The 17965-nt window shown below is 41.5% G+C and overlaps 1 protein-coding gene across 1 annotated transcript in view; it reads right to left on the bottom strand.

The window, feature by feature from the left end:
- The window catches only part of LOC124594686 (phospholipid-transporting ATPase ABCA3-like), a 543403-nt gene that overhangs the window by 146554 nt on the left and 378884 nt on the right, over positions 1-17965 (bottom strand). Inside the window, exon 22 of the mRNA XM_047133052.1 lies at positions 17226-17429. Coding sequence (XP_046989008.1) covers positions 17226-17429 — 204 coding nt within the window. The remainder of the gene's footprint in view (positions 1-17225; positions 17430-17965) is intronic.

Genomic DNA, 17965 nt, shown 5'->3' with positions numbered 1-17965 from the left:
TTTGAATATGTAAAAATTATTGTTCAAGAGGGCTGCCATGGTTATAAGTCGGGAATTCCCACTGCGGATGCATAACTTAGTTTTGCGTATTTCAATTGATACAGCTCACTCATGTTATTTAAGTAATAAAACCCAATAGTTAACTTCAAAACCAGTTAGAAAGGATCATTTTAACCCTGGGAAATTATTAACTATAATATATTAACAGAAATAGTCAAATATTCAAGCTCCCGTCTATATAAGGTCCGAGCTGGTGCAGTACTCAGTTAGTTCTCGGTCAGATTCTCATGGAGCAAAAGTGCAGCAAGTCAGTTAATTTTTCCAGTCGGTACCAAAAACGGGTAATTGTGAACATTGTTAAAGACTGGAAGTTTTTGACCTACCTAATGTGACGATTAAGTGTGAGAGGCCTGGTCACATGAATATTGTGTGTGTGAGTGATAACAAATAAATCGCACTGTGGTCATCATAAATGTTCAACAATGAATACGGTCTTGACTTTTGATTTTGGAAAACTTAATCTAGGATTCTGGTTTCTTAATTTCAGTGTGATTTAGGTGAGACAGACGCAGCTACCGGGAAGACAATATTGAACAAGCAAATCAAGGTAGGTCGGGAACACTGCACACTATCTACTGGGTGAGGAAATGTTTCAATACATCCGGTTGTGACGTGAACTGTGGCACTAATATAAGGAGTAGCCCGGCACACTACAAGTTGTGTTTCAAAGTAGCAAAAACTAAATCTGCTGTTGAGGAATTGTCACCCAACACCGAAGGTAGGGTGCTGGGAAGGTTAAAAGTCCGTTGCAGAGTGGCTAAAAGTGGGCATTCCAGCAAGATGTGGATGACAGTGATATGTGAGCCACAGTGACACCGAGGTGGGTCCACACGATGGAGAAGGTAGCCACGTGTTAGCGACGTATGGCAATGTGGAGCCGGCACAGAACCACAGAGTTCCTGTGAGGGGCCTGCACAGAGGTCTTCCACACATTCGTAGACTCTTTAAAGGCACGCAGTTTGTTGTGTGTACTGAGATTATGAAATTCCGTCTCCCAAAGATGAAAAACCTTGCAGCACAATAATGACTGGAGGTCAGTTACAGGGGTGCCGATTTCTAGAAGTGGTTTCCGTGTAGCCTGTTTGGCTAGCCTGTCAGCAAGTTCATTTCCTGGGATTACGACGTGGCCTGGGATCCACACAAACACCACGGAATGACTGGACCATTCCATGGCATAGATGGACTCCTGGACGGTCGCTACCAAAGGATGGCAGGGGTAGAGCTGGTCGATAGCTTGTAGGCTGCTCGACGAGTCAGTACAGAGAAGAAACAACTCGCCAGGGCATGAGCGGATGCGCTCAAGGGCAGGAGAAATGGCCGCCAGCTCTGCAGTGAAAACACTGCAGCAATCTGACAAGGAGTGCTGATCGATATGTCCTCCGTGAACATATGCGAAGCCAACACGACCATCAGCCGTCGAGCTGTCAGTGTAAACCACTTCACGATCCCGGTACATGTCTGCGGCTCGTGGTCTTGCGGTAGCATACTCGCTTCCTGCGCACGGGGTCCCGGGTTCGATTCCTGGCGGGGTCAGGGATTTTCTCTGCCTCAAGATGACTGGGTGTTGTGTGTCTTTCATCATCTTTTCATTCTCATTCACTCGCAAGTCGCCATAGCGGCGTTAAAGAACTTGTGGAGTGGCGGCCGAACGGCCCCATGAGGGGTCTCCCGGCCACCAATGCCATACACTCATTATTATTATTATCCCGGTACATGTCAAGAACTGAGGGGAACTCACAGCAGAGAGCAGCAGAGTTAACTGAGTCCTTAGGACCAAGTGAAATGTCCAGGCAAAGCTTTGGCCTAGGTGTACACAATGGAGGTGTACGTGAATGGACCTTGAGTACAGGTGGTAAAGGCGACGACTCCACTTCAGACAGAAGAGATCAGACACGAACCACAATCTTGAGCCTTTACCTGGGCCTCCAATGCAGGAGATGAACTGCTGTGGCTGGGAAAAGGAGATGGTAATTTGGATGCTCAAGAGAACTATGAATGTGTACAACATAACTGACGAGCAATTGTGCACGCCTAAACTTCAATGGAAGAATGCTGGTCACTGGACTATTCCTAAAAGCTCCTGTTGCCAGTCAAATGCCACAGTGATGCACTGGGTCGAGTAAATACAACGCTGTGGGCACCGCCGAACCATAAACCAGACTCCCATACTCAAGGCAGAATTGAAAAAGGGCTCTGTAGAACTGCAGCAGCATAGAGTAATCTGCACCCCAGTCGGTATTGCTGAGGCAGCGATGAGAGTTAAGGTGCTGCCAGCACTTCCACTTCAGCTGACAAAGATGAGGAAGCCACGTCAATCAGGTGTCGAAAACCAGTCCTAAGGATTGATATGTCTCCATTATAGTGGGTGGATTGTCATTAAGGTAAAGTTATGGTTCTGGATGAACGGTACAATGCTGACATAAGTGCATGACACACAACTTTGGAGCTGACCACTGCTGGAAGCCATGGGCTAGAGCCCACGACTGCACCTTGTGGACGGCTCCCTGTAGGCGCCGCTTGGCAATGCCAGTACTGGAGGAGCAGTACGAAATTCAGAAGTCATCTGCATACAGAGAATGTGAGACCATCGGTCCGACAGCTGCTGCTAGACCATTAATGGCCACTAAAAATAGAGATACAATATAGAGCCCTGCGGGACCCCATTCTCCTGGATATGGGAGACCCCATTCTCCTGGATATGGGAGGCACCACCCTCCCAGGGGACACCGCCTAATAGTAGGCACCTTCAGTGCCGGTCAGGAGGGTTTGCATGCTTCGTTGAAGTTGAGAGCTATGCCAGCAGTAGTATAGCTACTGACAGGGTCACCCAAGCCAGATTGGTCTTGACAGAGGAGCCAGACAAGGCGTGTCCAACAACATAGGGCAGGGAAGGCTCTAGAAGTGTGGTGAAGTCAGCTCCCCTAGAGGAGTAAACCTCACACAAATCCTGGTCCTCCATGTTTGGGGTTGGGCATGGGGCTAATAACCCCATACTGTAAAAAAAAGAATATTACAGAAATTCAACAGAAGCCTCGGAAACTGGATGGAAAGCATGTATCACGACCTGGCAAAGGAAACGGGTAAAGGTTCTGACAGTAGCATCGGAATGTGAGGGCAATGCTTCAGTATGGCAAAATGAAATAAATAGCCAACGAAATTTTAATATTCAGATATGATATCGTAGGGCTACAGGAAATAAGATGGCAAGGGAATGGGCAGATAGATAAACCTGAGTACTCGTTGGTATATAGTGGACCAGAAGAAAGAACAGTCCAACTCAGAACAGGGTTTATAATAATTAGGCAAGTTAGGAAAAGCCTTCTAGAATTTGAACCCATAAATGAAAGGATGTGCAGACTCAGACTAAGAGGGAAATTTAGGAATATATCAATAGCAAATCACATGCACCAACAGAGGAAAAAGAGGATATAATTAAAGAACAGTTCTATGAAGACTTGGAAAAAGTATGCTGCGCAGAACCTAAATATGACCTGATGCTAGTAATAGGAGATTTTAATGCAAAAATAGGGAGGAATGAACATCCGTATGCAGTTTCTGGAAAACATTCACTACATGAAGAAAACAATGAGAATGGAGACTTACTATGCCAATTCGCAGCAGGAATTCGCAGAGGGAATGCTGCAGAGGAAATAATAGGCATAAGAAGGAATAGAAGAACCCAGGAATGGTTTGATGAAGATTGCAGGTAAGCAATAGAAAAAAAGAACAGGGCAAGAACAAAAGTGCTACAGAGAGAAACAAGAAATAATGTGGAACAATATAGAGAATTGAGGAGAAGAGCTAACGGACTGTGCAAGAGAAAGAAAAGAGAGTGGAATAAGAAGAAATTTCATAAACTAGAAGAATTAAAGGAACAGAGTGAAATAAGAAAGTTCTATCATGCTACAGGCAAAATGAAGAATAGATTCCAACCAAAATCAATGGCCTGTTCCAGTGAAGATGATAAGGGAGGAAGAATAGATAGTGGGAAGAAGTGCAAAGTATTTCAAAGATACACTAAGCACCTGCCTAGAAGATGAAGAGACAGCCGCACAGGAGGAAAGAGTGGAGCTGGAAGTAGACAATGAAACCTATGAGGCAAGAAAGCCAACACTCCAAGATGTCTCCCAGGCTGTGCACAAGTCAAAAAACAATTGAGTTCCTGCAGAAGACAGCAAAATTGCTGCATTAACAAAAACTGGTGGTGAGGCTGTAATAAAGGAACCGTACACATTAACATCGGAAATATGGGAAACAGAAATGATGTCACATAATTGGAATAATAATCCCTATTTATAAGAAAGGGGCAGAACAGCATATGAAAACTATAGAGGTATAACACTCCTTAGCACAGCTTATAAGATCTTCACAAATATATTAAACGAATGGATACAGAAGTGTGCAAAAGGCATACTAGGGGAATATCAGTGTGGCTTTCAACCAGACAGAGGAACAACTGATCAAATATTTGCGATAAGACAAATGACTGAAAAATTCTATGAATATGATATAGATCTGCATTTCCTATTCATTGACTTCAAACAAGCCTTTGACAGCATAAATCGGCAAGAACTATACAGAGTACTGAAACAAGTTGGTATATGTGCTAAACTAATAAGACTAATCAAAATGACAATGACAGAGACAAGAGCAAAAGTAAAGGTCCTTAGCAAAATAAGGGAAAGCTTTGACTTTAAGAAAGGTGCGAAGCAAGGTGATAGTCTCTCCACTGTCCTATTCAATATAGCCCTGCATAGTGTAGTAAATAAAATCAACAAAAGAGGCACCATATTTATGAAAACTAGCCACATATGTGCATACACTGGTGACATTGCTATAGTAGGAAGAAATACCAATACACTCCTAGAAACATACCGGGCAATGGAAAAAGAAGCCTTAAAAATTGGCGTCATAGTAAATGAAAACAAAACAAAATACATGGTAATGTCACAATCTGAGACCAGAAGAACCCCTAAAAACCTAAACATCAATGGGAAATGCTTCAAAGGAGTGTGCTCTTTCAACTACTTAGGAGCCCCAATAACAAATGGTAACAGTATTGGAAAGCTACTGTATAAGGGAAAGAATACAAGCAGGAAACAGAGCTTACTTTGCAAATATGCAACTTTTCAAAAATAGCCTTGTTACAAGATAAACAAAACTGCTTATATATAATTCCCTAGTCTGCCCAGTTATCACATATGGGTCAGAGGTATGGACGTTGACAGAACACAAGAAAAATGCACTAAGAACCATTGAGCAGAAAATACTACGCAAAATATATGGGCCAATAAGGGATGAAGAAGGCTGGAGAATACGCTACAATGCCGAATTACAAGAGTTAATACAAGGCAGGGACATAGTAAAATTTGTTAAATCACAGCGAATACGATGGCTAGGACACTGGAGAGAATGGCAGAGGATAGAATTCTAAAGAAAATGATGAAAGGTGTGATCCAGTGAGCTAGGCGAACAGGGACACCTAGAAGAAGATGGATCGACAAGGTAATAATGGATCTCACCAGTATGGGAGTCTAGGGGTGGAAAAGAGCAGCAAATAACCGAGAAGTGTGAAGGAAGATTGTTGAAGAAGCCAAGGCTCACCAAAGGCTGTAGTGCTACTGAAGAAGAAGAAGAAGAAGAAGAAGAAGAAGATGGGAGGCACCAACTTGGACGTGGGAAAGTATGGAGTGATAGAAAATTTTGGATAAAAATCGGGAGCGGGCCCTGGAGACCCCACTCATATAATGTGGCAAGGATATCATGTCACCAGGTCATGTCGTAAGCTTTTTGTAAATAGAAAAAGCTGGCAACTAGGTGTTGGGATCTGGAAAAGGCTGATCAGATGGCCGACTCGAGGGAAACTAGATTATCGATGGTAGAGAGCCTGGCGTAAACTGCCCCGGCATGGAGCCAGTAGGCCACATGACTCCAGGACTCAACACAACTGCCGAATTACCATACATTCTAACAGCTTACAAAGAAAGTCGGTGAGGTTGATGGGTCGATAGCTACCCATATTAAGCGGGTTTTTACAAGGTCTGCTCTCCCGTCATTGCAATGGATAGATGGCATCGCACCAGATCCGGTTGAAGATGACGAGGAGGTGTTGCTTGTAGTCAGATGAGAGATGTTTAATCATCCGACTGTGGATCTGATCTGGCCCAGGAGCTGTGTCGGGGCAATGTGCAAGGATGCTGAGGAGCTCCCACTCTGTAAATGGAGCATTATAGGGTTCACTGTGACATTCAGTGAACGAGACGGCTTTCCTTTCCATCCGCTGTTTGAGGGTGGGAAATGCTGGAGGAAAATTCTCTGACATGGAGGCTCGAGCATATTGCTCAGCAAAGTACTCAGCAATTGTGTTTGTGTCGGTAGATAACACGCCATTGGTGTTAATGCCAGTAACACATGTTGGGGTCTGGTACCCACAAACACGTCTGATCTTCATTCAGACTTGGGAAGGTGACATATGGCACCTATTGGTCAAGACGTACCTTTCCCAACATGCTTGTTACCATCTTTTTATAAGCTGCCAAATACAGGCATGGAGCCATTTAAAAGCTATTACGTGCTCTAGGGAAGGTTGCCACTTATGTCACTATAGAGCTTGCCAATGCTCTTTAATGGCCACAGGTATTTCCGGCGACCACCAAGGTATTGACTTTCACTGGGGGCACCCTAAAGAACAAGGGATCATGTTTTCTGCCACAAAAACGAGCATTCCCGTGACCTGCTCAACTACCACATCGATGGTACCATGTGGGGAGATTCAACGGTAACAACAGAGATGAAAGCTTCCAAGTCTGCCTCGTTTAAAGCCCATCTTGGTAGACGTCCAGGGGAAAGGTGCTGGGGGAGCAACAGGACGATGGGAAAATGGTCACTACCACAAAAGTCAACGTAGGCTCTCCAGTGGGCAGATGGGAGAAGTCCTGGGCTGAAGAGGGATAAATCAATGACTGAGTAAGTGCCATGAGCCACACCGAAATGTGTGCGGGCCCCAGTATTTAAGAGGCAGAGGTCGAGTTGAGACAGGAAAGTTTCGGCGTCTCTACCTTGGCCAGGAAGCACAGTGCTGCCCCACAAGGGGTTATGGGCGTTAAATCTCCCAAAAGTAGGAAAGGCTTAGGGAGTTGATGAACCAGTGCAGCTAATGTGTTCAGGGGTACTACACCATCTGGAGGAAGATATACATTGCAGTCATTTATTTCCTGCATCATCCTTATCCTGACAGTCACAGCTTCAAGAGGAGTTTGAAGACGCACTGAGTTCAGGACATAGACACAAACTCCGTCTGACACACTATTATGGTCGCTACAGTTCTTGTAATATCCCCTATAGCCACAAAATGCAGGGGTTCACATTGCTGGCAACCAGGTTTCCTGGAGGGCTATGCAGAAAGCAGGTGTAAGGCTTAACGATTGCCGTAGCTCAGCCAGGTGGTGGAAAATACCGCAGCAATTCCACTGGAGGATGGCATTATCCTGAGGCTGGGAAGGCACAAAGCATGCAAGGAGGCAGGTTACACCTCAGGGTCATCTGCTGCCACCAATTGAGTATTTGTATCAATTCCTATTGTGGATGAGGCATCAGTGAGATTCAGGTCCTCAGGGGACGCTGAGATCTCTGCCTCATCTGCAGGTGCAGAACTGGCAGGGAGTGGTGGTGTTGGGGCCACCAGAGGATCCTTTTCTTAGCAGACTTCTTTGCTTGCTTGCCCTCTTGCTCCCAAAGCAGGTACTTTGGGAGCAATGGAAGGAGATTTTCCCCCTACCACCAAGGGGGCAGATGTATTCTGGAAGCCTGGAGGGCCGACTGTTCATGGCACAAAGTGTGGTACGACTGGTACTTGTGATGGAGATGGTAATATAGCTACAGCGTATGTGGACGTCAACCGATTGGGGTGTAATTGTTTAAATTTACGTTTAGCCTCTTGGTAAGTCAACCGGTCCAGGGGCTTGTACTCGGTGATTTTCCACTTCTTTTGGAGTACTGCACAGTCTGGTGAGCAGGGGGAGTGCTGCTCTCCACAGCTGATAATAGTGGGAGTAGGTGCACAGGGAGTATCTGGATGCAGTGGACGACCGCAGTCTCGACATGTGGTGTCGGAAGGGCAGCGGAAGACATGTGCCCAAATTTCCAGCACTTAAAGCATCGCATAGGGGGAGGGATGTACAGTTTAACATAACAGCGGTAAATCATCATCTTGACATTTTCAGGCAATGTATCACACTCAAAGGCCAAGATGAAGGCACCAGTAGCAACCCTGTTGTCTTTGGCTCCCCTGTAAACGCGCTGGATGAAATGAAGACCCCACCGTTCTAGATTGGCACAGAGCTCGTCGTCAGACTGCAAGAGAGATCATGATGGAAAATAATCGCCTAGACAATGTCGAGGCTTTTATGGGGAATGACAGAAACAGGAATATCACCCAACTGGTTACAAGTGAGTGATGCCCGGAACTGGGTTAGGGATGCTGTCTGAATCAAGACTGGACCGCTTCTCATCTTGGACAGCGCTGTCACTTCCCCAAACTTATTCTCAAGGTGTTCAACAAAAAATTGAGGCTTCATAGGTAGAAAGTAGACCCCATCCAGTCTGTTACAGACTTAATACAGAGGCAAATATGGCTCTCTTCCTTCTGTAGCCCTTCATTCCTCCCATGGTGTAGTGAGGGAGGGAAACGATTTAGGGTCACATCTGTCAGCATTGAACTCAATCTTGCCCTTCTTTGAGACTCCTGGCACTGTACGGTCACCAGAAAGCGATCAGTTAGTCCACTTCATTGTGGGTCATCCACCCTGATGCCACCCACTCCGATCAGTGGCTCTCCCACAGATACCACCCAGCCACAGCAAAGGCCATCTGGCATGATGGCTGTTGCCAGAAGTCCTGATGCCCCAGGAAGACAGGCATCTACTCCTCAGCATACATGGGGAGTTTACAGCTCAGGCATCAGCAGTGCGAACCCTATGTTGTCTGGGGGCTACAACCAAATGGGTGCATGATGGCCCCACCACAACAGACTGACTACATTGCTGGATACTGGGTGCACACAAAGCCAATACTGTCATGGGGGCAAAAGAGAACAGGAAACAATGGAAGAAGATGACATACCCCGAAAAAGTGTCCTCGCCCAAATAGTTGAATTGCAGGTGGAGATACAAAGCCGTGACAAGAGATTTAGGAGATCAAATTTAATGGCACTATGGATAACTCATGCACCACATAAGGTGTCCTGCCCCATATGTCCCACAATTCTGTAGAATTTGGAAAGTGGCCAGTCAAACCATAAAATGGGACCTGAACTTATAGTGCAGAAAAGTGTGAGACTCCTTTTAGTCACATCTTACAACAGGCAGGGGTAGCTCAGGCCTATTCTAACCCCCGGACCCGCAGGAGGATACAGCTGTGGAGGCAGAGGGTATGGAGGTACAGGTTTTCTGGTTGAAAATCCTCATAAGACTGCCGTATTGAAGTTTAAGCCTGCTGGTGAAAGAATCTGTGTATTACGAATGAAAGCCCGCTTCTATGTACATATGCTCCAACAGAAGATGCAAAGCTGGCAGAGAAGGATATATTCTATGAGCAACTGGAGCAGGAAATAGGAAGGGTGGTGAAGCATGATGTTAAGGTAGTTATGGGGGACTTCAATGCTCAAGTAGGAAGAGAAATTGCATACAGGGAAGCAGCTGGTAAGGAGAGTCTGCATGAAGTTTCTAATGACAATGGTATCAGAGTAATTGACTTTGTCATGGGTAATAACATGATTATTAATAGCACATGGATGCAAAGGAAGAATATAAGGAAAGTGCTCACTACATGGGATCATAAAAAATCAAATTTATGACATAGATAGATGACATGCTTCAGATGTATTAGAAGTGGAAAGTTGTTGTGGTGCAGTTGGAGACAGCAATCACTATTTGGTAAGAATCAAATACAGACAGAGGATAGTCAGTTACAGACAGACCAAGAAAACTAATGTGCCAAGGTTTGATGACGCGAAGTTAAGAAATGACGAAAATACAGCACAACAGTATGAAACTATTTTGACAAGTACACTCATTGAAGTCGAACATTTGGCAGGAGAGGGTATTGAAAAAAGACAGAACACAGTCGAAGGTATAACACAGGAGACAGCTGAAACTGTATTGGGTGGAAAGAAGCAATTCACAATCCAAGTCTGGTTTGATGAAGAGTGTAGGAGGAAGACAGAAGAAAGGAATGAGGCAAGAAAAAGAATGCTGCAGAGGACAACAAGAATTACCATAGTAGAATATCAGGATGAAAGAAAGGAAGCAGATAAGGAATGTAGGAGGAAAAAGACAGAATTTGAAAAATGGTGGATTGATGATTTAGAAAAGAGAAAGACTGATCAGGGAAAAAGGAAATTCTATATGCGGGTGAAATATATATAGAAAGGAGTCCAACCCAGAGCACTTTTCTGTAAAGATAAGGAGGGAAATCTGATTGAAAAAAAAACATCAGATTTCAGACAGATGGATGGAGTATTTTTGTGAACTATTGAATACAGAATCAGAATATGAAGATAAAGTTGACTCTGCTACGGTAGATGAGGTGGAGCAGGAAGCAAACAGAGAAGAAGAGTACCAGGAAACTATACAGGAACCTACACTGGAAGAAGTTAAAGCTAGTATCAAGACTCTTAAAAACAATAAACCCCAGGGAGAAGACAATATTACAACGGAAATGATAACATATAGTGCAGAAAAACTAATAAGGGTTTCGCATGAGATTGTAGTGGAAATATGGCAGAATGAAAATATGCTGGAACAGAGGAATACAGCTATACTATGCCCTATTCATTAGAAACATGACAAAGCTGACTGTACAAATTATAGGGGAATGGCACTGTTCTGTATAGTATATAAAGTGGAATACAGCTATACTATGCCCTATACATAAGAAACATGACAAAGCTAACTGAACAAATCATACAGGGATTGCACTGCTCTGTATAGTATATACAATATTAGGCAAAATCATGGCGGGATGACTCATAACATATGTAGAAGAGTATGTAGGAGACTACCACTGTGGTTTCAGAACTAATAGATCCACTACAGATCAGATTTTTACCATCAGACAGATCCTTGAAAAATGTTATGAGTACAACATTGATGTCCACCAGCAGATCATTGATTTCAAACAAGCCTATGATAATATCAAAAGGGATCAACTCTGGGAGGCAATGCAAGATGCAGTAGTACCCAATAAACTAAGACTGGTCCAAATGGCCTTGAGAAGAACAGTATGTAAAGTAAAGGTTGAGGGCACTTTATCAATGGCATTTGAAGTTAATCACAGATTGCGACAGGGTGATGTGCTCTCCACTATTCTGTTTAATGTTGCCTTGGAGAGAGTAATGTGAAAAACACAAAGTGACAACACTAGGGAACACTGTTTAATAGAGTGATGCAGGCTCTTTCATATGCAGATGATACTGATTTGTTAGCTAGGAGGAAACAGAACCTGGAAGAAATGCTTGAAAAAATAGAAAGATATGGAGCAGAGATGGGGCTGATAATTAATCAGTCAAAGACAAAGTATATGTTAAAATCTAGGAAAAGGTATAGTGAAGGAGAAAAATGCACGACTTTGAACAGGAAAGAATTTGAAAGCTGTAGGACTTTAAATATCTTGAGTCACTGGTAACTGAGAATAAAGATATGAGAGAAGAAATACGTGCAAGGATTACAGCTGGTAACAGGAGCTACTTCACACTGATTAAAGTATTTAAAGCAAGAAGCCTTATTAGGAATCTGAAGCTGAGAGTATATCTTAAAGTAGTGAGACCTGTGGTGATGTGTGGTTCAGAGACTTGCACAGTGATGCAAAATGATGAGAAGTTGTTGCAGAATGGCAAAGGGAGATACTTATGAAAATCTTAGGGCCAGTGAATGATAGGGGTTTTTGGCAAATCAGAACTAATAAGATTAGAGAGTTGTACAACAAACCACATATCATGACAGAAATAAAGTGTAATAGATTATGTTGGTTGGGCATGTAGAAAGAATGGTGGAGAGCAGCACAGTCTAGAAAGTTTCACGGGAAAACCAGATGGACACCTTATGTGGGACAGATCAAGGACCAGATGGCTACACAACATGGAGGAGGACCTGAGAAGAATGGAAGATGCAGAGGCAAGGCAGCCAGCAGAAAAGAGTGGGCGGAGATTCTCCAGGAGGCCAAGGCCCTACATGGGCTGCAGCACCAAACAGTAAGTAAGTAAGTAAGTAAGCCTCTTATCCTCAACTAATTATGCACAGACACATTTTAGTGAATATAATTCCAGAAATGTGTATTCTCTAAAGTGTCTTTTATTCATTATGGACGTGCAGAAGTTTTGTGTGTTTGAATGCTTTTGTGACATCTTTTACCTGACACAATGTCAATATGAAGTTTGGGAAGAGATCGGCTCAATGAGAGTATGAAGTGATACGCATTGCTACTACCTATATGTTTGAAAACTAGGGCCTAGTGACATGAATCCTATTACAAAAGTATTTCTCAATGGTCCCTAATTATTGTGTTTAATTGCAGAGGTTAGAATCATCCCAGGAGAGTGGACTATTAGCAACTATTGCCAGCAGTTTTATCATATTTGTTCCTGCAAGAAGCCATCATTGATTTAAAGCCTAAAAAGTCTCATATCTACTGTGGAATATTAACTACGAGGAATATTTTCAATACAGCATGTGTGTCTAGTGGTGTGGAAAACAGAGAAAAGAAAAAATCTGTTACAACTTAATATGTAATCAAACCTCTGGCCTTTCGTATAAAAAGTCTATAGGATAACCACTCAGAGTCAGCAGAGGCTAGCACAAATGATTTGATTTGATTTATTTATTTATTCATCCATGTATCATCTCACAATGACAAAGGATTTGTCATCATAATACAATGAAAATAGGTAGTTCAAAATGTACATAAACATAGAAAAAATTAAGCACATTTTTATGACCACAGGGCAGGTGGTTGCCTGTGACCTCGCTTAAGGAACCATGCCAGCATTTGCCTGTAATGTTTTAGGATAAGCACAGAAAACATAAATAAGGAAGGCCACATAGGGCAAATTCTATCCTACCAAATAGGATAAACTGCCGCATTTGGCTGGTCCCTGCTGTACAATGTTCTTTGATTTACACACAACATGCACCAGGTAATTTATAACATGAAACATCACTGCAGACACTAGGGACAATGGCTATCGACTCCTGGACCATGAAAATGTTTCTGTTCTGTATTAGTAGCTAAGAACAACATATCTTATTTGCAGAAAAGCTTTTGTGTCTCCTTGGAAATGATCTAGAATACTGACAGGACAGCGTTTGCATACTATTTCAAGTTATAATTGGCATAGTCCATATCAGTTCAGGCAGGCTGGGAAAAAATCTTACCTTCATAGTCTCAGTTGTTATTGAATTTAGCATATGTTAAAATGAAGGACTAAGTAAGGAAGATGTATTTTTTTTTTTTGTTTAATCCAAAAAAAATTATCCTCTGAGATACAGCCCTCCAAAGATGAGACTGCACATACCATTTTGAAGATGCGAATTTTGGAAAAAATTTTAAGATGCTGTCTCTCTGGAACAGCTCTAGATATTTTGCCGTTGTTTTTTTTTTATTTGAAAGATAATTGCTTTATGATTACAAAGAAATCCTCCATTTGGACTTATCTGTCAAAGTTGTTTTACTATAGCTTTCTGAACTTTTTTTAATAATTTATGGCATTGTTTCCGTTCTTCAGCTGGAAACCCATATCCAGCAGCTGGTCCATGTGGTAGCATAAAATTAACGACAATTTCGTTTAACTCATAACTGGTGCCTATAATCTCTGCAATCCACCAGTCACAGTCATACACACACGACACAAACATCCTCCTTCTCAGGTTCTGAATCTGAATATTAACCTGCTGTTGGCCAAACGATTGAAATTTCTTCTTTCTTGCTCTTTAAAGTGCGTGTGATATGAGTTTGCCCATCACTTTGAGTCCAAAACTGTGACTTCCGAATTCCTTTCACAGATTTCAAACTCTCGTAAAATACTCAGCATTCTGAATTGCAGCTGTATTTGGTCTGGAAAGATTATGTGTTGTAGCTTGGTGCTTCAGCAGAGCTCCTACACCATCACAAGGCCCCTTCCCGTGAAAGTAGCACTGTATACCCAGTCACTTGGCACAATCCAAACAGCTGGTAACGAAAAAAAAAAAAAAAAAAAAAAAAAAAAAAAGTTCTCTCCTCGTTTGCAGTTGAAGAATTTTGTGCATTGCTGCAAAACATGTGCTGAGTCATGTCCTGTGTCATCACTTATAACTGCAACACTTGTGGTCTTGTTTTGAAAATGTGTCACTCCTGTAAAAATTGAAACCTGGTCATTACTCCATCGATACCCTTGTACTTCTTGTGGGAGAATTACAGACCAGTTCTCAGCAGAATCACAAGGACACACTAAACGTAGTTCTCCAGCCTGTACACACCTTTTCACTTCTGCAGTGTGTTGTTGTTGCAATTTATTCAGATGTTGGTGTGTTACTGGTTTCACTGACCATTTACCAAGTTCATCAATGAAACATTTTTCTTAATTAGTTTATTTTCTTCCCATGTTGTACATGTAATTTCTGCAGGGTTATCTGCTACGTCTTCCAGGCCAAGTGTCTGTAGAGACAGTCCTCCCTTTCCAGGGCAATCACCACATTCTTGAAACAAACAAGACTCTCGCTTTATGTCACAGACTGCTAATAACTTCACACGCCCAACCAAGATGTCATACGTCACGTGCTCCAGTAAGTTCTTCAAAGTTACTACACAAAGTTCAAAATTTGTGCAGGACACACATAAGCAGATATCTGTAGGTGGGTGTGGAACCACCCGCTCAGGTCATAGTACATAAAATGTTGGCCTTCCAAAATATGAAATTGTACAGTTGCTCTTATAAATTGCAAAAGTTTCTTTAATCCTGCAAGTCATGTACCTCTTCACTTTCACAACTTTTTCACCTTAAAATGTTACAGTTATAGTGTCCTTTTTGTTGGCACTCTGGCAAGAACAGTCCCATTTATCTTCGAGATAAAATGACTGCACTATTTGAACTTGAGCTGCTTCCACAGTATGACCATACTAGGGATCCTGTCTTCCAAAGACTCCTTTTACAGTCCTCACATTTCTTGATTTGTCTGTCATGTACTTTGATACTAATGGAACATGGTTAAAAATTGTTTTCTTTGAAAATGTCTCTGGAATAACAGTTAAAACTTGCTCCTTTTCATTGTAGGATACACAATATTCAACAGCTGAATTGATATTTGTGAAAAATTCCTGGCAATAGGTGCAAGAGTGTTTTGGTTCATTTTCTTCTGAAGATAGAACTTCTACTTTGAAGAGTGTGGTCAGTCTTGCTGTAGTGTATTCATCTATAGCTTTAGTAATTTCTCTGCTCTTTCTTTATGCACAGAGCTTATAACTCAACTTCACTGACCATGGCTTCTTAACAGGACTAGCACCCACCTCTGTAGTTGACTGGTTCAGGATATTTAATTCTTCCTCTATTGATGCAAAATCCGCATCATCTGCACCGTGGGAGGCTTCACCTTGTTCAGATACTATCATTGTTGTTATCCTGTCAAAACATTTAGAACACAAAAAGTCGTCACTGGAAACATCTTCACTTTGAAACAGAGTCTTCAAATGAGAACACTTATTCCCAATCTTAACAAAGTCTCTGTTTTTTTTTATTATTGTCTTATGTATAACTCCTTTTATGGCTATGCAAATAGTCAGCACACTTCACTCTCCTGTGGCCCTAGTCAGCAGACATTTCAAACAATTCTTTTCACAAAATACACTGCAACTGTGTCAACTGGAAAATTCCTCAAAAAAACACAGAACTCATTGGATGGTATCAGATTTCTTAGAAGCCTCTTCAGTAAACAAATTATCATTGAACAACTACAACACAGAAACCTGCAATGAACAACCACAACAAAGAAACTGACAAGAAACTTCAACAAAGTGTAAAAAATATCTGCAATAATGAAAGTGAAAACAAATAACTGCAACAAAGAAAGTGATAAGAAATAACTGCAACAAAGACAATAGAAATAAACATTGCAACAAAGAAATTAATAAGAAACAACTTCAGTGAAGACATGCATTACCCTTGACAGTTACAAAAAATTGTTTTTTAAAATAAAACCTGTCCAACTTGAAAGTGGAAGCTCTCTTTTACAGAGAATATAGTACTACATCGTACTAATCAACAGAAAAAATCTAACTTTTCTGGATTGCCATTTTTGAAAAACAAATTTTTACTACGAATTATAAAAAAATTCAAAAGGTAACAGGACCAAGTACTTTGACAGATATGTCCAAATGGAGGATACCATTGTAATCATAAAGCAATCATCTTTCAAATAGACTAGAGCTGTTACAGAGATACAGAATTTTAAAATTTTTTCCAAAATTCATATCTTCAAAATGGTGTTTGCAATGTCATCTTTGGAGGTCTTTATCTTGGGGCAGGAACGTTTTTGGAGAAAACAAAAAAATATGCGTTTCTTACTTATTCCTGGATTTTAACATATGCTAAATTCACTAATATCTGGGAATATGAAGGTAACCCTCCTACCTAAAGTGAATCAGATTATGTCATTTTAGATTAGATTACATTAGTACTTGTTCCACAGATCATGAATACGACACTTCTTAATGATGTGGAATGTGTCAGGTTAATAGAAGGTGTCAATACAAGATATTACATTACACAAAATATTACATCACACTCAATATTTTTAATTTTTTTAAAAAATTTTTATTTACTTTTTTTCCCCCCATTCCTGCATGTTCTCATCATAGTCTGCAAAAATTGTTGTACATCATTCACTTTGAATCCGGCTGCAATTTACCACTGCCAATTTTTGTGGCAAGTGCTTACACACCACCCCTCCCCCTCACAAAATAATAATAATAATAATAATAATAATAATAATAAAGGTTCAGCAATCTAAATTAGGACCAACAAATCAGGATGAGAAATTTTACATTGTTCATTATTCATGTTGATTTGTTATTAATTTTTTACTGCCAGTATTGATAAATGCTTTTGAAATCCATCAAACAACTGCTTTGCGAGTACTTACCTCTATTCCATTTAGGTTTTCCTTTTGAGTTGAGAAAGTAAGCCACTCTTTTGAATGCTCCAAGTTCAATGCAGAATAACAAAGTAAAGAAAATAAAACCACCTCCTATGAGGAAAACAATGTTTCGTGCAATTCCAGGGTATTCCCAACCGTAGATATTTTCTGTCCATTCAATACAGCTAGAAGCTGGACACTGACCAGTATCTGAAAACATATATTTGATTAGATATTCCAACGATATAATTATCCCCATGAAAATCACAATCAATGCCTATCAGATGCAAGACATAGTTACAAAGTGTTTAAGTAAAACATTATATCTAAAAACAAATATGACGTAACTTACCAAACGAAAGCATTGGTATGTTGATAGAGACACTAACAAACACAAACACACACACAAAATTCAAGCTTTCGCAACCCACAGTTCCTTCATCAGGAAAGAGGGTAAGGAGTCATTCCAATCCTGGGAGCAGAAAGACTTACCTTAGGGGGAAACAGGGACAAGTATACACTCGCGCACACACACACATGCATATATCCATCTGCTCATTTACAGACAAAAGCAGACATGGTCTTTACCTTAGGGGGAAACAGGGACAGGTATACACTCACGCACACACACACGTGCATATATCGATCTGCACATATACAGACATGGCCTTTACATATGTCTGCTTGTGTCTGTATATGTGCGGATGGATATGTGTGTGTGTTCAAGTGTATACCTGTCCTTTTTC

This window comes from Schistocerca americana, chromosome 2 (assembly GCF_021461395.2).
Source record: "Schistocerca americana isolate TAMUIC-IGC-003095 chromosome 2, iqSchAmer2.1, whole genome shotgun sequence".
NCBI lineage: Eukaryota > Metazoa > Arthropoda > Insecta > Orthoptera > Acrididae > Schistocerca > Schistocerca americana.
Note: the sequence above shows the minus strand (reverse complement) of the source record. Positions and strands in the feature narration are given on the sequence as shown.